Source organism: Eleutherodactylus coqui, chromosome 7 (assembly GCF_035609145.1).
Source record: "Eleutherodactylus coqui strain aEleCoq1 chromosome 7, aEleCoq1.hap1, whole genome shotgun sequence".
NCBI lineage: Eukaryota > Metazoa > Chordata > Amphibia > Anura > Eleutherodactylidae > Eleutherodactylus > Eleutherodactylus coqui.
This window is the reverse complement of record NC_089843.1, coordinates 51,729,464-51,755,304: the sequence shown is the minus strand read 5'-3', so window position 1 is coordinate 51,755,304 and position 25,841 is coordinate 51,729,464. Positions and strand designations below refer to the sequence as shown.

General features: G+C 44.8%; 1 protein-coding gene across 6 annotated transcripts in view; it reads left to right on the top strand.

Annotated features, from left to right (window-relative positions):
* The window catches only part of CTBP1 (C-terminal binding protein 1), a 318,027-nt gene extending 295,177 nt beyond the window's left edge, over positions 1-22,850 (top strand). For 5 of the 6 annotated variants that reach the window (XM_066573001.1, XM_066573006.1, XM_066573004.1 and 2 more), the window contains 5 exons: positions 7,636-7,850; positions 13,714-13,844; positions 14,145-14,272; positions 14,889-15,006; positions 21,556-22,850. In XM_066573001.1, coding sequence (XP_066429098.1) covers positions 7,636-7,850; positions 13,714-13,844; positions 14,145-14,272; positions 14,889-15,006; positions 21,556-21,739 — 776 coding nt within the window. In that variant the 3' untranslated portion in view covers positions 21,740-22,850. Of the gene's footprint in view, positions 1-7,635; positions 7,851-13,713; positions 13,845-14,144; positions 14,273-14,888; positions 15,007-20,164; positions 20,230-21,555 lie in introns of all 6 variants that reach the window. The other variant, XM_066573003.1, reaches the window with a different exon arrangement.
* Positions 22,851-25,841: the final 2,991 nt, after the last annotated feature.

Genomic DNA, 25,841 nt, shown 5'->3' with positions numbered 1-25,841 from the left:
AATGGGATTATACTTTCAGCACTTCCACCTCAGACAACTGGGTCGGATATGGAAGTGTAATAGCAGCTTCCACTCCCATTGAGTTCACTGGGGGTGAAGCCAGCTAGGCCACTTCTGCTGATGTCCCTTATAACGATGTCTCGCTCCGCTGCACTGACAACGAGCCAATCCATCAGCTCATTGGCAGGGAGCCCAAGCAGCAGGTCCCTAGCGATTAACTATTGATGACCTATCTTGAGGGCGGGTCATCAATAGTTTCTGCCCAGAAAACCCCCTTTAAGTCTTTCCAAGCTACTTTTGGAGTAGTGTACAAACATCCTTCCAAGTCAAGCCACCCTATTCATGATAGATTTAACAATGGATGTATCTGCAGTAATGGATGAACTCAGAACTCAACTTTTTTTTTTTGTCTTCAATTTTCTGTTTAATTTGTGTTTATTTCCGATGTACTGGCAACACGAAATATCTAGTTAGTGATGGAGAATAGGCATCAAGACGGTTGCTGTTGAAACTTGGCAGCATAAAACTCCCCAGTTCAGATTTAATTTGTTGTGCCAAATTTTCCATTACAGCTTGGACAACAATAAAAGCAGATGCAGAACCCAACCTGACAGGTTTTGGCTACCGCATTATTCACGTATTTGCTATGATTTCCATTGGACCCGAGAGCTGGACCGCAGCTGAGAAAATTGCCCAAGTTGTTAGTTCCAAGAAAAGGGAAAAAGTTTAGATAGAACTTGCTGTTATGCCCAAAGCGCAATATTGTATGCCAAGCGAGAAACATCGATGGTTTTGTGTGTTTCTAGACAAAGTAGGTGTAATGTAATCACCATTGCGAGTTCACGTTGGTTGCCTTAAAGAGCCCAAATCCTCCAGAGTGACAGATGCTCCTCGCAGTGACAAAGAGATACTTTTGTCAATCTTGGCTTACAAAGTTGTTTTAGAAATGGTATTTTTCACCTTGCTTGAGATCAGTGAAACAAAGGAATACCTTCCATATCTTGACTTCTACTTTAATGGAGTTGCTGTAATTTACAGAGGTGGTGCCTGTCTAAGGATAGTTGTAGATGCCAAGGGTTTCTATGACCGTACAGGATCAGAAGGGTAAATGTTTGGTCCTTTAAAAAAAAAAAAATAATAATAATTGTAATACCTCTTCTAGCCACAAGCTGTGCTGGTTGGTAGCAATATATCTTTGAGTAAACAAGAAGGTATAGTCTATTCTTAAAACACCACCTAGTGGATGGAATATGCAGCACTGGAATTGATGTATATTCACCTTTTTGACAATTTATTTCTAGAGTACATTTTTGTAACTAGTCACTTTGTAAATACATTACAGTGCTTAACTTGTACTGATCCTGAGTTTAGCCCCAAAGCTACATTTACAATTCAGCAAGCTTCAGAACGCAAATCATCCCTGCACGCTCACACTGATCTTGGTCTGATGATTTGCATCCTGAGAAGCTTGGTCTTTAAACCAGTGTTATACAAGCATTTCGGCCTTGGGCCACCCCTACTAAAAAAAGGTGGTGTGGTCAGGTGCATAGCTTATCACGACGTATGATTTTACCTCCATTATTTCAGTGGCCTCTATAGTATTACTATCCCCTCTCTGTGGTTCCAGTAGTAACAGCGCCTCCTCTCTGTGGTCCCAGTAGTAATAGTGCCCTTCTCGTTGACCACAGTAGTAATAATGCCCCCTTTTATACCCGCATGAGGAATATTGTCCCCATCATTATAAATGTTCCCTTTGTTTCCCTTATTAGTAACACCTCCGTTTGTTACCCTGTCATTAATAATGCCTCCCCTTGTTGCCCCGTCAGCGGATTCCACATACGGCCGTGTGATTCCTGGCCTTATGCTGTATAATTTAAAAAAACACAAAAAAAACTCAATATACTGACCTCCTTTAGTGTCTGCTCCGGTCTGGTGGTCCTTCCTTCCACTTCAGTTTTTCCAGGTCACATACAACATAGTACATGACTGCGCACCCGGAATTCGGGCAGGATAGGACTGGGAAAAAAGCGAAAGAGGTTAGTATACTTTTTTTTTTTTCTTTTTTTTCTTAAAACTGGAGTTTTGGGCCACTCTCACACAGGCCATTTTTTACAGTGTTTAGCGCACCATTTCAAACAGTGCGCTAAACTCTGTAAAACGCCTTCATTCATTTCAATGGGGATTTTCAGGCGAGCGCTAAAGCGCATAGTTTCTGACGCCGCATTTTCGAGCGCTGTCTTTTCTATTTTCAGGCGTTCCAGCATTTTTAAACATGATGTTTCGCCCATTGAAATGAATGGGGAGCTCTCAAAAACGCAGTACAACGCTGTGTACAGCGTTTTACCGCATTTTTGAGCACAGCGTTTTATGCCACCAGGAGGGAAAAGGAAAGTTGTGATGTCATCATCTTGCTGTGCCCGTGTTGTTACTGCGCTGAAAGCGGGCACAAGGTAACACTGAACGCTCCACAGGGCAGCTCTGCCCGAGTACAAACGCTGCCTTTACAAACACAGCAGTTTTAACATCGCCGGTGTAAGAGTGGCCTTAGGGCGATGCCTGCAGCAGCCGCCGTTGTGAGCAGCCCCACGATGTGACCGCTCTATCGGGATTTTTCTTGGTGGACTGAACGGGCAATCTGGCCCTGGTGTTGCCGCACTCCTTGCAGGTTCTCACAGCACCTCGGTTGGGAATCACTGCTTTAAACCCACAACTCCATAATAACCTGATGTAGGGAAATAGTTGCCCTGTATTATAGGCGCTCAGCTAAGGTGTCAGGGCAGGGGCGTAACTATAGAGGGTGCAGGGGATGCGGTTGCACCCGGGCCCAGGAACTTTAGGGGGCCTATAAGGCCTCTCTTCTCTATATAGGGAGCCCAGTGTAAACGAATTTTGAGCAACAACCGTCCTGTTTAAATGGCCCATAACTTAGTAGAAGATAATGTAATGTATGTACATGGTGACTGCACCAGCAGAATAGTGATTACAGCTCTGGTGTATAATACAGGATGTAACCCAGGATGAGTACAGAATAAGGCCAGGCTCACACAGCCATAAGCGGAAAACGCTGCGGGCCTCCGGCAGCGTTTTACAGCTGTAAACCCGTCCGTGATCTTGCGTACGGCCAAGTATTGTGGCAAAATTGTACCGCGCATGACGGCGTACATACACAGGTGCTCATTTGCAGTACACCTGGTTCTTTTGCTTAAATTTCCCGCACCGTCGATGACGCGTATACCCTCAGTCCATACACAATGTAATTGCATATAGGCTGTGGGTGTATACGTGACAATAGAGAACTATGCGCTTTTTATATATAGAAAATGCTGTGTTCTATTTTACACTTGTGGATTACACAATTCTGACACACTAATCTGAGCAGAACTGCGTAAGGTAATGCAATTGATTGGCTGATTGAATGGACTATGGCACTGCAGCAAATGCCACGTCTTTTATTCTTTTTGTTTTGTTTTGTTTACCAGGCACATCTCTGTGCCTGGTACTGCAGCTTGGTCCCATTCAAGTGAATGCAATAGAGCTGCAGTACCAGGCACAGCCACTACTAGATGTATGGAGCTGTGCTTGGTACACAATAAATGGGACATGTCGCAGCCCCTTTAATCAGCTGATTGGGGTGCCGTGAGGTGGATCCTTCCCAAGTTTATATTAATGACATAATGACATAATAAAGTTAGGTCATCAAAGTCCAATTTTAATTAATTATGAAGGAATTCTAAGTTAAAGGGCCACTCTTGTGATTTTTTTTTTCCATTCATGATATAGCTATCCCCCCAGTGTATATATAAGTGAACCAGTGTTACCTTGACTAGTTGTTTATTTCTGTCTGAAATTAATGTGATTATTTATTCCTGGCCGCCTCCTCCTCGGGTGGTCATGTGATCTCAGTTCTGACCAGCTCAGATTTACTTGCGGTTATGCTGTCTAAAAATAGTCAATTTCTTAGTCTGCGTTATTCTGTTACATGAATCCTAACACAGAAACTATCTAGTGGGGGACAGAAACACTCCTGTCACAGTTACTGATAATGATCACACAGCTCCTGTCACACAATTATAGTAGAGGAGATCACATCCTCCTGACTGCATACTTTTGATCAGTAGCTTATATAGTAGATTATAGAAGCTAATGATAATTAAACTGTCCTCTGGCAGGCAGAAATGGTACAGCCTCTAACTAATGCTGTGCTGATCATCATAGGATAGATTGTAATGTGAAAGTTAAAAAAACAATCTCACTCTCAAGATGATGCCTGATACGCATCAAACAGGGGCTGCATTTCAGGGAAAGTACTGCAATACACAGAAGAGACCTCCAGAGTGTGACAGGCAATTGGGTGGGGGCAGGCAGGGATGGAAAAATGTGTTTTTGCCATAGTGGCCCTTTCATTGAGGTAATGGGTGTTCACGCTTATCTTATATGCTCCCAAATAATGGCTAAAAAAAATGCCTATCCTCCTGGAGGACCCTTTCACATCTATGCATATTTGAATAGACACTTTGTAATACTTAATTTCCCCTGTAGTGGCGCTGTAGGAAAATTAAACCCACACTGTTGAGTTCTCCTACAAATTAGAGGCGATCGCTCTGATCGGCCTATTATTCAGGGACCCCCTTACAAAGAGTAAACAACCCTTTTTCAATCCTACGGGGATTTTCTTAATCTGTTGCCTAACATGTAGTGAACTTACTGCGGTGTATTATTTTTGAAGCGCTGCGAGCATTTCTAATGTTGAAGCAGTAAACTGTTCCCTCGCAGACCCAGAGATTTCTTTACAGATAAAGCATTTTGCAAACAGAGACCTTATGCCAAGAAAAGAAAAAAAAAAAGTAGTAATCCATGAAGGGAGTGGTGATGATGGGTGGTGGAGTTCTACCAAGTGTCATATTTCCACAGGACTGTCTGGCTTTGTCTGTTTCAGTTGACTTAAAGGCCCTCGCGCCACGCCTCAGCTTAATGCGCTCCGTGCCAAGGTCCTGTCTTACAGCCCTTATTGTGGAGCCTGCAGGGGAGACATTCCCAGCATTGCATAGCTATAACGGTTTATTGACAGAGCTGATAATTTTATGTTACTATACCGCCAAATAGTGAGGTAGTGTCAGTCCTTTCCCTTAAAGGAGCACTACACCTTATAATGTCCATAGCACATATGGGAGAGCTGCGAGATAGAAGTAGTGATCTTTATCTACCTGTACCCAGGCTGGCATAGCTGATAGGGAAAAGTAGATTTGCATCCAGCTGCAGGGGCTAAATTGTGCAGATGCTATATTGCCACCAGGTGGCACTCCTATTGTACTGAATGATAACAGTCTTCAGTAGCTCCCTCTGGTGGTGGCTGGAGGCAGTCAGAATTGTCCTGTAAATATTATTTGGTACTTTGAAAGGTAGCAGGCAATTTCACAATGTAATTGCTTATGTACAGCATTTATTATGTGTCCATGGAGAACAATAGGGCTCTATTGTGCGGTAAAATAAAACGCTGCGTTCTTTTTTTTAATGCGCGTATCATTCACCATAAAAAACCCTCATGTGAGCGGGTCAATGCAAATCAATGTGCTTTTATTGACTCCCCTCACCAGTATTATGCGTGCAGTGAAATTACGCTGGTGTGAGCCTGCCCTTATATAAGACCAGAAGTAGTGGAACATGACTTGTGTGTTCTTTAAAGGGGTTGGTAGACGGGGATCTGCCTCTTGGGACTCCTGGTGATTAGCTATTTGCTGCGTCGCTTGATGTGGAGAGCAACTTGGTTTATTTCTTTTTACATAATCAATGGGGAAAGGATTATTTTGAACTTTTTTAATTGTTGTGTTTTTTTTTCCAATATTTTTGAATTTTTTTTTTTTTTTTAATTGTTCTAAGGACTTGAACATTTGATTGCTTGTATAGTACACCACAATACATCTGTCCTACTACATTCTTGCTCTGCCAGGGTATAATAGAAATACTAAGATGGCATCTTGAAGGGCCATTGTTGGCCTCCTACTATTGGCACCACGTGATCACGTCGTGGGGGGGACTGATGGGGTGACAGAGGGAGCCTCTAATCATTTAGATGCCATTGATGTGGCATCAAAGGGGTTAAACGACCAGGATCAGATTTATTTCTGATCCCGGCCATTGCAGACAAGTGTCAGCTGTATAACGTAGCCTGCACCTACCGTATGTAGATCCAGCATAGCTCTTGAACCTGCTCCATATGCTCCAATGTGACATGATGTATGGGTACGTCGCATATTGTGAAGGGGTTAAGAAGATAAATAATGCTAAGCTCACTTAAAGTTTGCCGACCCTTTAACGTTTTTAATCAGGATTTTTTTCGCCCCTGCCCTGTGGTCTGAGTGGTTCCGTACAGTCTTGGGTCACACTACCCTCAGGAAGTCAGCTCGGAGCTTCTAATTCATAGTTTGGCATTGCCAGCATCGCAGGGTCAGGAATAAGCGTCTCGGTGCTTTCATGAGGATGGTGCTTAGGGAGCCAAATAATTGAAGTCCACAAGAGCAAAGCCTGGAATAGCCTCCCTTGGGTCACTGTGAACACTACAAATAGTGAGGCTGACGAGCTTCAGACATGCAGAGGGAGGTAAAATGCTCTGAAATTCAGGATCTATACCCAGAAGCTTTATTATGTCAGTATTAAGAATCCTGGCCAACGTGGCTTACGTGTTTCGGCCATGATTGAGTAAGGACTGTCCTAAACCCATAAGCCAGGCTGTTAGGGCTCTTTGTATTGGACTTCTTCTTCTCGTGCTTCTATTTCATTTTCACCCTTGTGCTGGCTCTCCCTTGTTTTTCGAACGATCTTGAGGTTTGTTCTTCTCTTCACCCATTATGGTCTTCTCCATCCACTTGGTTCCATAAATCTTTGGCACCCGCTAATGACTTTATAAATAGAAGTTTGCTAACAGCATCTATAGTTAGACTGTCCGGGTATTAGCGTATCTTGACGCCACCAGGTATTCCTGGTGGAGACAAGATTAAGAGGGGGTGACGCCTCCTGTACCTGATTGGCTGGACAGACTGTTGGCCAGCAGGTCCTGCAAGGTCATTTAAGAAGGGTACAAAAAGCATACTTCTGCCGCCAGTGCTGCAGCCACGAACCCCCAAGGAACAAGTGACTTACCCGGCGGCGGGAGGGTAAGATCACTGCCGCTGGCCGCAAGTGAGGCGACAGTGAAAGCGGAGAGGTGAGCGCCTGGGTGCGTAGAGCGCATGAGACAAATGCAGGGCGGAACAGAGCACAGAGGCTGCAGCGTCTGCATACATTGTCCCAGCGCTGCAGCCTTAGCCTAAGAGGTTTATATACTTCTTAGGCTTAAATTATGACATGTAAATGCTGCCATATTATATCAGTAACATAGCAGCATATCCAGGTAATGTAAGCCCTTAGCCTAAGGCTGCAGCACTGGGACAATCTATCCCCACTGTGCTGCTAGGACCTTTGTGCCTTGAGCCAATCGGGAGCTAGGGGTGTGAGAGGAACGTTCCTCCTGTCAAACCCCTAGCTTCCGGTGGCGTCAAGATACACGAATACCGACTGTCCGTAGGTGGTTATATGATGTTACCCTTGATGTACTCCTTGTCTTCAGTGCATTCATGTCTACATTATCTTGTGTTACAGGACGGGTTGGTCAAGCAGTTGCTCTGAGGGCAAAGACTTTTGGTTTCAATGTCATTTTTTACGACCCTTACCTGTCAGATGGGATTGAGCGAGCCTTGGGTCTGCAGAGGGTCAGCACTCTACAGGATCTTCTGTTTCATAGTGACTGTGTAACTCTGCACTGCAGCTTAAATGAGCACAACCACCATCTTATTAATGACTTCACCATCAAACAGGTAGGTACTGGTCATTTACAGTGGGTGGGTGGCGGCGGGGGGACAAATTTACTCCTTTCTGTTGTGAAAAGTTCTAAATTCTAACCTTCTGAGGCAGGTGGAATGGTTATGTCCCTCGTAGTTTGGTTTTGTCGTGTGCTATTGCGTTGGGTGTGTTTTGAGGACATGGACACTAGAAAAAAGGGTCATATTTTTAATCGACTGTCCAGGAATCTTTGGATAGTTGGCAACCCTGGCACTGGTACTCCATTGCTATAAGCAAAACCAATTATTTTGACCGTCAGGTCATTCGCCTCAGTTTGAGACAACTTCTAGAATGTCATTGTAGTGCGGTTCTTGATTCTTTTAATTCCTCCCTCCTTGGCTTGGGGCAGTAAGAAAATGTCAACTTAAAACTGGTCCAGACCGGATTTCACAAAGTGTATTTCTGGGTAAACAGGTGGGGGAAGCGAATCCTCATTCTGGGAACCAACCGCCTCTCCACCAATAGTTCGAGGCCGGAGCAGCAGAATTGTAGATTTTCTATCAAATATTCCATTTATTTTCTAATTCTGGAGTTGTAGCGGCTTACTTGCAGATGTATAAATGCTTTGGCGTTCCACCCGCGTCTGCCAGCCTTACAGCGGGAGCCAACGTTCAGGCAAATATTTAAAGCTTGTGTAATGTCATTGCTGCTAGGAATAAATACTTCATCTATGGTACACAGCAAGAGACTAATGAGACGTGGAAGGAATAAACACACATAGTAATGTCTATAGCGAGATGCCCCAAGAGTCAGCCTGATGCATGGTGGGAGGAAGGTTCAGGAATTCAGCTAAATCTTAATATATATAGATGGTTTTCTGAAATTCTATCTCTCGAATGTCCTAAATACATCTGATAAGATGACATTAATTAGGTTATATCGGGTCACCACCGATTTCCAGTAAGAAGGACCTTGTAGAATGATCAAACCCCTTCGACAGGGCACAGAGATCTCTGTTACAGAAACTGGCACTAAATTGTATCGAGTTTAATGGTCCTCTGCTTAGAACCAGGGACAAAGTAAGTCTACCAATACACTGTGGGCTATATAAAGAAAGGTGTGCCACCCTCCAGGCTGAGTATTTGAAGGCTCTAAGGTTTGCTGCATAGATACGGTACCAGAACTTAGCTTACTACTTGAATACAATACCAGAAACAAGCTTACTACACAAAGCAACAAAACAGAGGGTTTTGATGGTCCTATAAAGCTGCAGTAATTGGGATGGCTTATAGACAAGAGTGGCACTGTACTTCAAAAAGTTCAGGGTCATGTTATGGTGTGGACCCCCTCTTTGGCCATTAAGTTATCGGAGGTGGCTAGTTGTTTGCTCATCTTAATAAATAAGCCATACCTCTCTCCTGATACATAAAAGGTGGTTAACATGGTTATTAAGATGAGTCAAACAGCCAGCCCTTTCCAATGATGTGACAGGGACAGAGAGGGTCCATACCATATCACCCGATATACAAACCAAGCTGGAATTGGAGGTTTCGGCACCGCAGGACCAGCTAAGAAGGTTACCTCTTCCAGAACTATACTATTGATGACCTGTTCTCGGTTGATCATTGGGGGTCTGCCGCTCCTGCGATCAGCTGATTGAGGCTACAGTGCTTAGGTGAGTGCCATGGTCTCTTCTCAGTCCTGTGATGTCACATTCATTGGTCGCATAGCTTGAGGGCAGCTCGGTGCCACTGAAGTGAATGGACTTGAGCTGCCAAGAAGGCACAGCCACTATACATGTTTGGCGCTGTGCCTGGTATGGACTATAGCAGCCACAACACTCACCTGAGTGCTGCTGTCACTTCAGTCAGCTGATCCAGACCCTGAGCGGCGGCCCCCTGCTGGTCAGCTATTGGTGACTTCTACTCAGGAGAAAGCCTTTAATTGCCCACATTATTAGGTCTTCCTTAGTGTCATGTACTGTTACAGAATGCACTTTCCTGTTAACTCTTGGGCTGCAAATTCTTATATCTCACTGCTGCCCCCTGTTGGATCAGAGTATACTTTGCTTTTCACCAGTCACAGTATAGTAGTCTGATACTGTATTCAGGAAAAACTGCACCCCCCGAAATGCAAAATGGCAGGGTACCCAGGCTAAATGCATAGCTGACAGAGTTTTGAGTGCAGCTCTGGTAGTGAATGGAGTATAAGCGTTGATGTGCACTAACATGTCTTTACTTATCTTGAGTTACAAGATATTGAGCATGTTTCGGCATGTGAAAGCCATTTACAAACCAAAGGTCTGGCCCTCCAAGCTAGGCAATCAAAGTACTGGAAGTCAATAATTGACGGATTGCAGCTGTATACTGCAGGCCTGGCCTTTACATGGTAGGTAGGTAGGCATATGGGGGAAATCTACCCCCAGATCTTCCTTCTGCCTCCTCCGGATTCATCAGATTGTAAGCTTGTACAGCCAAGGGCGCTCTGCTGCTGTATCCAGTGATCTGATGCCTACAGCCATATTCAAAATGCCTATAGCATCCATCTGCTGTACACGGAACGCTGGACATTACATGTACCATTCTCTTCCGACAGGAAGGGTATCGTTTCACCTTAGGGAGAGCACATACAAGGTGTGAGGAGACTTATAAGGCCATGCATGCTCCTCTGGGAAATATGCAAATGAGAAGATGGAACAATACGTCTATAGCACCACCTATTGGAAGGCTGCATTTCTGCAATTCAGGCCTTTTAACAATCCACATAACAGTGACTGGGAACGTGAGGCAAAGCCAGAGTCTTCTTCAGTAGAATAGATAACCATGCACAGACAGACTTTTCCCGGGTGTTAGCCCCTCAATGTACAGTAAGTTTGCTGGCTTGGCTAGTATAGATATTGGCCAGAAAGGGTATCCTCTCTCCTTAGGGAGAGCACCATGAAGCTGTGAGATTTAGAAGACCACACATGCTCCTCTGGGGAATATGCAAGGAAAGATGGAACAATGCCTCTACAGCGCCACCTATTGGAAGGCAGCTAGTGATGTAGAGGCATTGTTTCATCTTTCATTTAGTACTGCTGCCCCCCAATAGGTGGCGCTGTACAGGCATTGTTCCATCTTCTCATTTGCATATTTCCCAGAGATGCATGCCTGGCCTTATAAGTCTCCTCACATCTTCTAGGTGCTCTCACTAGGGAGAAACAATACCCCTCCTGACCCACGTCTATAAGCTACTCACTAACCAAGCCAGCAACCTACTGCGCCCCGATGAGGGGCAGTCACCCCGAAGCAGTCTGTCCATGGGTATCTTTTCCTTCTGGAGAAGACTCTGGTTTTGGTTCCTACTCCCAGTAATTGTTACAACCTTGACGTTACATTCAAATTAATGGATTCTTTTCCGATGGAAGTTCTGCCCATCTCGGAATCAGACAGAACTCGCCCGGGTATATCGCCCGCTTCTATATATCCTGTTTATGCATTTTAACTCGTACGGTGAAATTCCTCTAAGCTGGCGCTGAATTAGGCTGTTGGGTGCCAGATTATGAATGATCAGGTGCCAGGTATCCAGGATTTAGGGATATGGTCATGTGTAATCAGAGGATCGTGGTGATCTAACATCACACAGTCATTTGTATAATGTCTACCTCCAAGTCCTCTGCAGGCCCTCTTAAAGGGGTTGTCCAGGCTATGGAAACTCCTCTCATTGGTTGCCCCATGCCTTAAAATAAAAGATTAGTGGTTACTCTCCTCTCCCTCCCCTATTCGTCCCCCACTGCCGGCTCCGGTGTTCCATAAACCGACTGTAGCAGCCAATTACAGCGTTCCGTCATGATTATGGAGCGCTGTCATTGGCTGCTGCAGCTTGTTTGAAGATGGGCTCAGCATGCAAAGTGACGTCACGGTGGAGACCGGAACGACGGCGAAGTATGAACAGAGGTGTGAATAACCACTGATTTTATTTTAAGGCATAGGAGGGGACTCGGTGACGGGTGTCCTTAACTGGCAGTGGTATATATCGGGGAACACTCCCGAAGTATTGTATACCTCTGACGGAAGATGTGCTCAGAGCCTCACCTGGTGCCCACTCTGTGGAACTCCTCTGGACTTGGGTTTCTGGTGGCCGCCTTACTCCCTCTAGTGGTCACAAGCTATCATTTTGCATGAAGCTGTTTACTTACTCATCCGAGAGTGTCCAATTTTGGTGCGTAAAGAATGACCTATTTTAATGTATATGTATTCCTTGCACGCAGAAGAAACCTGAAGGAGGCTCGTGGTTTTTTTTTTTGGGTTTTTTTTTTTGAGAATTGCTTCACGATGATCAGTGAAATACAAATCGCACATGGATGTCCTAAAATGTTTAAATTATCGTGCCCCCATTGATTTGAATGGGTGATTGTCATCGGAGAAGTAGAACAGTCTTCGTTGCCTATAGCAACCAATCGGTGCTCAGCTTTCATTTCTCAAGCTACTCTGGTAAAATGAGAGCTGTGCTGTGATTGGTTACTATGCGCAACAAAGACAGGTTTGTTTTTTTTAGACAGTTTGATAAATGTGGCCCCATGTATAAAAAAAACACCCCCAGAATGCATGCTTGTGTAGCCACATTGACTGTAATGAGTTATTGTGCAGCCAATTGGTAGTACGGACATCACACAAATAGGAAAATTGCTGGTGTGAATAAGCCTAAGGCAACACTGACATGAGTTCAATTAAACGCCGCTCAGAACCGCGGCATTTTACCGCAATTTCCAGCATGTTTTTGAATGCATGTAACATCGTTTGACAGCGCTTCTTAACGCAGCCATCATGGTAATGAGTGATGGGGTGCGTTAAACACGAAAATGCTGAAAAATAGAACAGACCGCGCTAGAAAATTGTGGTGGTACAAATGCTGCGTTCGGGTCTAAGGAGCCCTTTCAAAATAGGAGCGTTGTACCGCGGCACTCGGGACGCCATGCTAATCACGGTAAAAAGCAGTGTGTGAGAGCGGCCTAAGGCTGCTTTCACACAAGCGTCTGTTAAATCGCGGTGTTTCACAATGCGAGGGTTCCGTTTGGGGGTTCCATCACCTGTGACAGATCCCCTTGCTGTAACCGCACTGCGGAGACAATAACACCGTGCGAACGCCGCCGTAAGACATCCATTCTGATTGGTTAACTGATCTGTTTCTTATGATGAGGCTGTATTTTACAATCACACATTTGTTGTAAACCGATACAAACAGAATAGTTTGTTTCCGTTCTCCATTGATGGCAAAATAACCAAAACAACAAGAAAAACTGCTAGATTCCATTTGGTTTCCATTATTTTGGATGGCAAATAAAAACCCCTGGCGGGCGCGGGTACCTTCACACTTGTGTTGGGCTTCTGTTAGGGTTTCTGTTTTCCTGCTTGGTTATGAGGGCAAGAAGACTGAACCCTCTGCCCAATGACCAACCTAAATAGCATCAAACTGACCCCATTGACTATAACAGGGTCTGTCTGACTTCCATATTTATTATGGGCTGTAATCTTATATGTATCATTTTTTGTACCAATTTTCAGCCTATTTAGTATTTTTTTAGGTCACCTCCAGAGCTGCATTCTAAATTCTGCAGTTTTTTCTATTTGAGTAATGGCCCCTCCACTTTTTCTATACATACATTGTGTCAGCGCACTTCCAGTGTTACTGCCTGCATGCTCCGGTGGTCTTGGAAGGACCACTCGGCTGTAACGCTCTCCCCATAGTCCGGAGAGGAACAGTACTTCGGGAAATCTTCATGACCCCTTCACTACACATGGCAGAAATAATACAATGCCCAACTGTGCCCGTGGAAAATCATAATAATTGGGTCTAAATAAGAAGGTTCTGGTATAATGATGGTGTCTAAGGTCTCTGGACTCCGGATCTTTTCTACAGATGAGGCAAGGAGCGTTCCTAGTAAACACAGCGCGAGGCGGCCTGGTGGATGAGAAGGCGCTAGCACAAGCCTTGAAGGAGGGAAGGATACGAGGAGCCGCGTTAGATGTCCATGAATCTGAACCTTTCAGGTACTGTGTGTTACATGTGGTCTTTCCACAGTCTGACCTGAAATGAATTGGTTGCTATGGATGTTCTTCCTGACAATGCAATGTACAGACTGTAGTTAGGAAGTGTATGCCTAGCAACCAGACTGCATCAGATTAGAGCTTGCTTGGCACTTGTCACCTCATGCCAACCTTCACCTCCGGCTACACTATTTAGGTGAATTACGCTATGGGTAATGGCTGCATCTCAAGCCTTGATATATGACCAGATTGTTTGGGCAAATGTGACGCTTTCCCGAAGCTAACAAGTCTCTATTCTTTCAGCTTTTCACAAGGTCCATTGAAAGATGCACCGAACCTCATCTGCACACCACACGCGGCTTGGTACAGCGAACAGGCTTCCATAGAGATGAGGGAAGAGGCCGCCCGGGAGATCCGCCGAGCCATTACAGGTAACGTGACCTGCCTTACACAACAGGGGCAAATGGATTTCTCAGTAGATATTGCCCTTCACCCATTATATGGACTGTCCGGGAATTTGCAGGCAATCGGTTACCCTGGTTAATACCTACATTTCTGGGTGGTATGGGGGCCAGGGATGATGGACATACAGGTTTTGGGTAGGCGAATGCACCTATAATTTAATTGTTTCATCTAAATTGATCCAGCATCATTTATAGGGCCAGAGCTCTGGTTTTTAAGATACCATGTTTCTTTTCATGTAGAATTACTTGAGCAAATCCTGTTTGCCTTTAGTCACCAGTAGAGGGAGCTCACTGCATAGGGATTTATACAACCACCACTGAACGCGATAATGCATTTTGACTGAAAGACTTTTATCACTTGGTTACTCAATAATAGGGATAAAGGTAAGTGACAATGACCGGTATCCGAGTAGTTATTTCTTTTCCCCTTGTTGTCATGAAGCTTAGACTGGGATTTACTTCATCGTGATGTAAGATTCCAGGACCATGGAACATGCCCCTTAGTGGGCTGCTCTGCCCATGTCATCATATCGTAACTTCTTGCAATTCCTTTTTATTATCTGAAATGTGTTTCACCTCATAGGTCGGATTCCCGACAGCCTGAAAAACTGCGTCAATAAAGATCACTTAACAGCAGCGACACATTGGGCCAGTATGGATCCGGGGGTGGTTCATCCAGAACTGAACGGAGCTGCGTACAGGTAAACACCGACTAATACAAAGAATAACCGGGTCACTTAGGTGGCAGCGTGAAGCGGACCTCTTTGCTCTGGAGAGCATTGTCAATGGAGCTAAATGTTGTGTTCACGGATATGTGGCTCGTGATCGGTATTGATGGACACCTGAATTGATCTTAAAGGGGTTGTGCCAAGTTATGAAGTTATTCCCTATCTACAGGGGATAACGTTATGATCGGTGGGGGTCTGACCATTGCGACCGTCACTATTCTCGAGAACAGGGGTCCCAAAGACCCCCGCATGAATGAAGTGGTGCTCTTGTGCGCCATGGCTCCATTAATTTCAACTACAGTGCCGTAGTTTGCCAAGCACTCAAACCTGGCAATTTCTGGTGCTCCCATTGAAATGAATGGAGTGACAGCATGTTTGCGTGACCTCCACTCCATTTATGTGGAGACCTTTGGGACCCCCGAGATCAGTGGGGATCCAAGTGTTCACTGACCAACTATTTCTGACAGCTGACAACTGCCTACAATGGTTCCAATCAGAGCTATCTCCAATAGCGGCTATTTAAAACTCCTCGGATCGATTCACATAGCAGCCCAAACCATAGTGAAGACTACTAGATTGTCATTTAAGTCTTTTCTGTGGCAGGACTTAATAGACTAACATTGAAATGCACAATATACTGTAATACATATGTATTTTAGTATAGTGTACAAGTGACTGTAAGTTCAAGTGCCCTAATGGGGACTAAAAATACCCCATAAAAGTAATTTTAAAGGGAACCTGTTAGTATTTTTTTTTTTATATGAAACTAATAACAGTGTTAGAAGTATGAAGCATCCCTCTGTACAACACTGTATGTGCTATGACTAGAGATGAGCGAGTATACTCGCTAAGGCACATTACTCGAGCGAGTAGTGCCTTAGCCGAGTATCTCCCCGCTCGTCTCTAAAGATTCGGGGGCCGGCGGGGGGTGGGGAGCGGCGGGGGAGAGCGGGGAGGAACGGAGGGGAGATCTCTCTCCCCCCCCCCCCCCCCCCCCCCCCCCGCAACTCACCTGTCACCTGCACCGGCCCCCGAATCTTTAGAGACAAGCGGGGAGATACTCGGCTATGGCACTACTCGCTCGAGTAATGTGCCTTAGCGAGTATACTCGCTCATCTCTAGTTATGACTGTGTCCAAAAGCATACCTGAGTTTTGGAAAATTGAAAATCTCCCACATGGCATGTAAATGATGCAGAGCGGTTCGGCAGGTGGCCCGCACCGTGTCTGCTAGCTCGATGTAAAGCTGTAAATCCTGCCCCGCTAGCCTTCTCATACGTCATCCACACATCTCTTGGAGATCCCGCGCCTGTGCCCTGAGCTTGGATAGCGGTGCATGCGCAGATAAACTCTCCCCTCTAAGTTTTATATGGCTGCAGTTGTACTGACCTGCAGGATAACGTTAAGTCATTTTTGCTGCACTATGAACACCGTAGAAACCAAATCCCCCAATTTTTTTTTTTTAAGTTTTTCAAAATACTATATGGTAAAACACAACTCAGAAAAGAAGTCCTGATATGACAGATAAATAAAAACAGTTAGGCTGGGTTTACACGGGGCAGAAATCCCATGGAAATCTCACGGAATGTCCGCAGCAGGACCCCATGGTCATTCCACGAGATTTCCGCAGCAGAAAGGCAGCTTCAAAACCTACACCATTTGGCGCAGGTTTGATGCAGCTTGCCCGCCTATATTCCGCTGCCGCCGCCGTCTCTCCCCATAGAGAGGAGAAAGCCCTCAGCGGAAACGGCGATGCAATTGACATGCTACGGATTTGAATTCCGTGGGGCATGTCAGCTTCAGCGCGGCTTGGCCGCAGCGGACTAGTCGCAGCGTGTGGACTTGATTTTTGTGAATCTCGTCCACTTTGGTGCTTAATCTCGGCTTTAAGATTGCTGGTGGAATTTCCGTGTGGAAAGTCCGCACGGAAATTCCGCCCGTGCGAATACGGCCTTACTGTAGCTCCTAAAAAGCGGGGACAAAAAAGCAAAAAGGAAAATGTGAAAAATTGCTGTTTGTTAGGGGTTAAGTGCAGCTGTATGTGTATGGGCATCGGTGTCCAGATGCTTGCCCATTCATTCTACAGACCTGTGGGTTTCTCAGACATGGGACCCCCGCTGATCAATTATTGAAAAAGTCATTGTAAAGTCTCTGTCTTTAAAAATCCCTTTAAATGACGAATTCAGCTCTACAGATGTAGCGGAGCTGAATTTGTCACATACTATAGCTTTGTTCATTGCGATTAGACCCTTCCTATAAAAACTCCCGTCATCTTATTGTGCACTGTAGCAAGAGATGAACTCGGCTCAGCTACATCTGCTTCACTTTACATACTGCTCCCCTTAATCCCAGCACATCAGCTCAATTGGTTTCCTTATCTCTCCTTGTCTTTGGCGTAGCAGTGTTCGGCCCCGCAGGCCCCTCCGCTCCATCCTTATAAATAGGGTTTAAAGTTTTAGATCTGTCAACACCTTGAAATGTAATTGTAGATTGATCGCTCTCAGGTTTAAAATGCTAATGGACTTTCTGCAGCGAGGACCCAGGCGGCTCGCACCACTCCGAGGGTGGAAGTAACCACATAGAAATAAATGTGTTCTGCTTTACTATAAAAGTGTTATATTGGTAAAAGAAAGCCCTCCCCATGTAACCGGGTTCCTATGGACGTGCTCTATATCCATGCTTTCATCCGCTTGCCATACTCCCTCTCGCTCTAAGTATACATATATTCATGACGTCTTAAATATTTAATAGTGACAAAGACACAAGACGGCATTAAGCGCACATTTTTATCGTCTTCTAATATTGATTTGGATCTTGCGTCTCCCAGAGGTAATGCTGACTGCTGTAAGACCAGGGATGAACACTCGTTGATGTAGCTCCTGATTTAACATGATCGTTCTTCTTGGTCAGACAATACTTTTCACCAACGAAAGAATAAAAAGCACAAAAAGTGACATCAGCACTAATAAACTACATCACATCGTAGAGGAAACGGGTATGGGTACAGGTATCTGTATAGGAGCTTGTGGACCAAGAGTTCACCCTTGGTTATTAGAGTTACTTAGTATGAATACTGTTATGTCTTATGTTTAAGTGTATAAAAGGTCAATACAAAGATCAGTCTGATCGTGTTTTTAGATCCAAGCCTGTAAACAAGTGTGTACCCAGGACAGACTGTATGTTGGATGATGCCCTCTACAATACCATCAATTGGTGCCTTCCCATGGTTGTATAGTGGCCATATAACCTTTCAATAGTTGCCTCAGTAATAATACCATACAATGCCATCACCTCCAAAATAATATACAGTGCAGTGCCACAGATTGTAAAGACCACCATTCAGTACTTAAATAGGACCAGTCACGCGGCCTCAGGTTCACGTGTGGCCTTGGGTGACAGAGTCACAGTGGGCTCCCTGAGTCATTTATAGGTTCCACTGTGTCCTGGCAATACGACAAACTTGCCTCAATCACGCTTCTACCGATTTTGCCATCCTTTGCCTTTGTCTCTTTGGACCAGGATTATGCAGAATGGCACAACGCCACAATCACGCCACCTGTATTACAGAGAAGGCACGGGGCGGCAGCAGGGAGTACTCGGCTTCCTGCTGTGCTTCCCTTTTAATCAGTTGCATCTGCATCTTTAAGATGCAGATACAATTGATTTCAAAGAACGAGGACCAGAATGATCCCACCCCTGAGTACGCTCCCACCATGGCTCACTGGGCATCTGCCCAGATTTTTCGGGTGCCGATGCTGGCCAGTGAAGGTGGCTGCATAACTTTGACATTTCGGTCCCTCTAGTATCGGCTCTCCTTGGGTACATTGGAATGTGTCAAATGGGCGGTCCCCAACTCCACTCACTGTCAGTGGGTGACATAAAATTTGATAGACAATGAGTGGTGGTGGGGACCACCCACTTGACACATTCCAAGAGTCAGGAGCTGAATCCTAGGAGAGACGGTACAAGGGAACTGTGAGGAGTATGAACAAAAGAGAGAATACAGTAGTAGGGCCACAGCTGTAAAGCTGCCGACCCCTCTGACGTGAGGACATGGCAGGTCCTCTTTAAAAGGTATTTTCATCTGAGATTTTCATGGCATATCCACAAAATCCGCCATGAAAGTCTAATAGATGCGGACACACACCTGTCTCTAGTTTTGGCCCCAACTGACTCTAGGCCTGGCTTAATCCAGTGACTGGGGGTGGTTGGGACTTAAAGAAGCATTCTAGGACTTGACCTTTTTCTGTTGATGACTGTCAGGCCAATAATAGATGACTGTTGGGGACCCGCCGCTTGGATCCCCACCAATCAACGGGTTCCCCGTGCTGCTGTGGTCAGCGGAGCAAGCAGAAGGCACTGAGCATAGCACAGCGGACTGGGTTGATCTTGAAGGCGCAGTTCCCATTGAATTCAACAGCGGGTCCCTGCCAATCATCTGTTCATCGACAGAAAATGTTGCCATGGTCCTGAAATACCTCTGAGTCAAGCAGGCATTCATGGCTACATTGTTTCCTTAACACCCATACAAGTCAATGGAGTTATGCAAACAGCGCATTCTTTATCCAGAACCCGGGAGCTGTGGAAACAGAGTAGCCTATTTTGCTATGTTGTTTGTGCAATTTCTATTGACTTCTGTGGAAATTCCAGAAACAGCATAGCAATGCCCGCTCGGCTGTTGCCATATGTCCTGACCACCACACTAGACTGGACAGGGGGCAGTGAGACAAAAACTAGACATATGGGCGGGTCCTAGATGGGACCTGCATCGTATGAATATGCCTAGAAAGTCTCGGATGGGAACATACAATGACCCAATAACCGCTCTAGACATAATCTAATAATTGTGCTAAAAATACTGCTATACATCTGATATGAAGAATGGCAATGGTAGCTGCAAACTTTGGGGCCAGACCGCTTGTGGCAGCCCCTTTAGCAGGAGTGGCTGATGCATCCTAGACATCTAAGGCCGCTGCAGGTTGAACCTGCCATAGGGGCTGTCTATGGGACTATGGGAGGGGACTAAACGGCTTGCCTATACAGTCATAGCATTTACTAATGTATCCACCACAGTAGCATAAAAATAGGACTTTTAGGTGTGTAAAGTGCAGTACTTTCTTTGTTTCGTTTAAGGGGCTGTATGATCGGGATCCAACCGCTATACTTACCACATGTGCAGCTGAACAGAAGTCCTGCAGGCAAGAGGCCCATTTATACCCTAGAATTAAAATACTGTCTATAGGATTGCACATTGGGGACTATGCAAATAATCATTGTCTATTATTATCAGCCTGGTTCTATAAAATAAGGCTAGGGCTCCACACCGACATGCAATTTCCTTGCGGTAGTCCCAAAATGCCCCGTGACTTTTCTTCCCCACCATTGTGACTTTGTGTTGCTATGGAGGACCAGTCTAGTAGTTGGAAAGTAAAGGCCGTTTGCACAGGCAAAGAAAGAGTTAAAGATTTCTTACTCAATGCAAATGATATTATGCCAGATCTACTTTGCATCAAGCTCACTCTCAGGCGTGTCCGCTATTAGATAGCAGCCCTGGGGGCAAACCGAATGCAAATGACGACTTGCTCTCGAGTGGGTGAGCAATGTCTCGGGCTGCAGGAGACTCTACATTCTGTGTATAGAAAGAATGCAAACAAAAGGTCCTTGCTTGATCTGAGCACTCTTCAATGAGATTGACACTCCTTTACCTAGGCCTTCACACAGGCCAATTTAGAATGTATGGGGAACAAACGATCATACATATGATTGTTCACCCCCATTCGATTCCATCATTGTTGGCACTATATCCCCCCCATAGCATGGGAAGACGTGCCGCTGACAGCTAGGATTTTTGTTCCTGTGTAGAAGATCCGCTCACCCAAGGAATGACTGTGTACTCGTTTGACGGCTGATCAGGTACAGCTTCACATGGCCCAATGATCAGGCAAATGAATGTTGCTATTAATATTCTTGCCAAATCATCTGGCTGTGTAAAATGTCCTCAAAGGGGTTTTCAAGGCAAAAACTATTCATGACCTACGCTCAGGATAGGCCATCAGTAGTTTATCACCGGGGACTCGCAACTTGGGATATCCATCGATCTGCTGGTTGCACAGCCCTCTGTCAATATAGCACGGCCGGACGTGGTCATCGGGGTCGGGAGCAGAAGTCCCATGCCCAGGCTGGCTTTTGCACATCTAGCACTTTCACTCCCAACACCGGATTTCGGGGGGAGTGAAGCTGGCCATGTCACTTCCACTCCCGACCCAGATGACAATGTCCGGCTCTGGCTAGCTGATCAACTGATTGCCGGCATTCCTGAGTGACGAGTCCCCGTGTTTATTATTAATGGCCTATCCTCAGTTTTTGCCCGGAAAACTCCTTTAGAATATACTATAGATTTTTAGAATATACTCTAGCTATTTAGATTGGTGCTATTCAAAAATATCTGACCACCTTGAAACCCTCATTGACTTATTCTTCAGCTTGCGTCATTTGGTCGACTGACTTGTATCCTTTTCCACCAGGTATCCTCCAGGAGTAGTAAGCGTGGCCCCAGCCGGCCTCCCAACAGCAGTGGAAGGAATCGTCCCGAACGCCATGCCTTTATCACATGCCCATCCAGCCGTGGTCCATCCGCCACACGCCCCTTCTCCTGTCCAAACCGTCAAACCAGAAGCTGACAGAGACCACCCAAGTGACCAATTGTAGCCAATGACAATAGCAGATGACCATTCCCACGCATAGGAGATCTGGAAGTCAAAGGAAGACAGAAGAAGCGGCGGTATAAAAACAATGAAAAGAATTCTGGATTTTTGGGTAGAAGCAAAAATAATGAACTTTCATGCAGATCATAAGTTGTTTTTAGAGATTGGTCCAAATATACAGAATACAATGTGAGAAGAAAAAGAAGAAAGGAATCGGAAGCTTTTTTTTTTGTTTTGTTTTTTTAACCCTTCCTCCCATTAAAAACAAAATTGTAGTTTGTCCCTGTTGAGTGGACTGACCTCACTGTCCTGTGTCCTCCTGTTGGTCCTAAGTTAAGCGAGAAAAGCTAGTAGTTAATTATATCATGAATGTATTTGTCTGTGTACAGTTTTTAGAACATTAAAAAAAGGGGTTTATTTGCATAATTGTCGACGGGGAATAACATAAGGGAGGCGTTCAGCAAACCACTTTAGAAAAAAAAACTAAAAAAAAAAGACGAAAAAAAAAAAATTTTCTTTTCTATGTTATGACATGCCCAGTAATTACGGCAGTTGGCAGACTTCTCAGGACAATTCATTTTTTCCCATTCTTCTTTTTGGAAACCACACAGTGCATTTTTTCTTTTTTAACTACCTGCTTGTCTTACGTTATATATATGTATATTTTTTTTAAATAATTTTAGGAGAATATTTGTGTTCTTATTTTGGATCCACCCCCCCCTCCCCCCCTTGCCCAAACCCACTCCTCTTTCTCCTCTTTATTTGGCATGAAATCCCTAATTTCAGATAACTACAACATGACATGAATTTTTTTTTTTTTTTTTAATTTTTTGAAATTTTGTTTTTGTGAAAAAAATGAAGATTTCGTATAAACAAGCATAGAGCTTCTTGTCACCGGTTTAAAAACAAAAAAAAGAAAAAAATATATATATTATTGGTGGTATGCGGGAAATCTAGACTACTGAAAGGTAGTACATTTCATTGCCTACATTGATTCCTTCCTGGTAATGTGGTAGGCTAGCAATATTTTTATTTTTATTTTTTGTTAAAATCATGTTTGTGCGTGTAACCATTTGTATGAATTATTTTAAAGGAATAAAAAAGAAAACCCCAGACGATTGAGAGGTCGCATTAGTTTTTCAAGATGATCCTGACCAAAATATATAATGGAGGGTTAGCTCGGGTTTTCCTATGCCCAGCCATCCGGCATTGTAGTGAAGGGAAACCGTGGTAGAACTTGTCCCATAGTTTCCATGTGAGACAGCTATACACTTTTAATCACTATTGGCCAAACACGTGTTCAGACAGCAATTATTCTTCTGGCTTACCTCCTTCCATATATACATGCATGCTTCAATGGGGAGAGATCTATGCCAGACTCCCTTGAGAATAAAGAATTGGGCGTGTTGTGCCCGGTACTTCTTTCCTCTGACAGTTGCCATTAGGAGAGATTCGAGACACGCCCATATACAAGAGGTAATTGACCAAAATCGTCTGGTGCTCCGCTAATGTTTATGGGCACCTCTAGACTGCGCTGCTCTCTTTTACAAACGTTAGTGTCCACTTATGCTGAGGGTTGTTAGAGGACTTGGGTATGACTGTGACCTCAGATTGCCCAATTTTTTACACTCTTGTGTTTTAATAGATGGAGACTATACTGGTTTCATTCTTTTTAGTATGCTAAAGGGCGCAGTCATGATAATCTGGGTATAACTAGGGGTGGGTTTTCAGGTGGAGCATTTGCCCCGGGTGCTACTTTGCCAGGATATTAACATGCAGCGTTAGGCCTTAGTCAGACGGGTGTTTTTTCGCGCGATTTGCGCATGTGCATGCGTCCGGCGATTTTTTTAAACCATTGCTTTGCAATGGTATCGGACACATGAGCGCTTTTTATGCGCTCGTCCGATAAATTATAGAACAGAAATCGTAGATCGCACCTATCTGCGATCTGCGATTCCTGTTCTCTTCTCTATATGCGCTCAATGGGGCTGGCGGCAGCAGCGCCGACCCCATTGAGAACATATAGAAGACAAATCATTCTTCTCTGCCACAGCTGTAACAGCAGTGGCAGAGAAGAACGATGTTTGCCCATTGAATTCAATGGAGCCGGCAATAAAGCCAGCTCCATTGAAAGCAATGGGCTGCCGGCGAGCACAGGATGAATTGTCGGGAAGGGCTTAAATATTTAAGCCCTTCCCTGCAATTCATCCAGAAAAGTATAAAAATAAAAAATATATATATACTCACCTGGTCCCGGCAGACGGAGTTCAGAGCGGCCGGCCTGCAGTGAGTGTGAAGGGGGTGTGAGTCAGACTTGCCCCCTGATTGGCTCAGCGCTGCGCCAATCAGGGGGCAGGTCTGACTCACCCCCTTCACACCCACTGCAGGCCGGCTGCGCGGAACTCCGGCTGCCGGGAGCAGGTGAGTATGTATATATATTTTTTATTTAAACACTTTTCTGGATGAATTGCAGGGAAGGGCTTATATATTTAAGCCCTTCCCGACAATTCATCCCACACTCGCCCGCAGCGCATTGCTTTCAATGGAGTCGGCTGTATTGCCGGCTCCATTGAATGCAATGCGCTGGACAGCTCCAGCTCGTTTCTAATGAAACGCGGCTAGGAGCAGATTTTCGGGTGATTTTCGGGCACTGGTCACGCGATTTGCGGATGCGCATCCGTCATGCGATCCGCAAATCGCACGAAAAAACGCCCGTCTGACTAAGGCCTTAGGATAGCAAAATGAGTCTTCATCACAAGTGAAGAAAGTCCAAACTATAACCCTGAGGCCGGTTTCACACGAGCATAAGAGCAATTGTGGGCTCCTGTGCACAACGTATTTGCTTACTGAACAAGGGTTTTCTGTGCATGTGTCAGCGTATTTTACAGTGCTTCTTCTGCCCAGAGGGCATGTTCACTTGTGCGGGGAAACGTTAATTTTTTTTTGCGCGACCAAAATTTACACAAAATACAGAAATGTGAACGAACCCATTAAAGTCAATTGATTCTGTTCTCTGCAAATTGCTTGTGCAAATACGCAGTGTGAACTCAATCTAAAGCTCCTTAAAACAATTTTTTAAAGGGGCTGTCCAACTTCTGGGTGTTTTGCTGTAGGAAGCAGATTGCTCTGTACATTGTGCAGTGGTGAGGGTTGGTTCTGCAGGCTGAGCCCTATTGAAGGTAAAGTGACCATCGGGGCCTGGATAAACAAAGATGGCTGAACTAGCTTCTCTGTCTACCTGATGTACAGTGTGCATCAGTATGCATCAATAATCTAAAACATGACACCTGCTTTGATTAGCCCTGCTTACATAAGCAGCAGTAGTTAGCCAGTCAGAGCAGCATTTGGTGTATTAGACTACCAATATATACTAGTGCATCAGGTAGTCAGAGACCATCTTTGTTTGTCCAGGCCAGGAGAGTCACTTTAATGGGACCCAGCCTGCAGTACCGACCTGGGCCACTGTGCAATGTATGGAGCTGCCTGCTTCCTGAAGCAAAATAGCTAGAAGTAGGACAAAGCTTTTAATGGGATATTTTTTCCTATAGACAAGTTTATGTGGAAAACGTCTGAAAAGAAAAAAATTCAAACCTAAAGCGTGCTTCCTTTTGGGGCAAAACAATGCGTGAAAAGTGAGGAAAAAGTACAAAATGCCCTGCAGTTTTTCACAGATTCCTAACTTTTGAACTACAGTACAGCTAAGATTGAGCCTCAGAGTTTTTTGCTGAAGGTAAAAAAAAAGAAGCGGCAATGAATGCTTGAAAGAACATCATAAAAGATGCAGCGTTATTTCCTAAAGAGACGTGTGAAACGCTAATAAACTAGCTGCGACCAATGGGCTTTTTGATGATGCGTGGAATTAAGTGTCCATTTACATGAAATGATTTACAGAGCCTCGTGTGGCACAGAGTGTTAAGGCAGCTGGGATGCAGTCCTAAGCTCTCGCTCACAACCTGAAGGTTGTGGGTTCAGGTAGCTGGCTCAAGGGTCTTGCATCCTTCCGAGGTCGGTAAAATGAGTACCCAGCTTGGTGGCGGGTAATAAATGACATGGAAGCGCTGCAGAATAAGTTGGTGCTATACAAATAACAAGATTGATTGATTTGT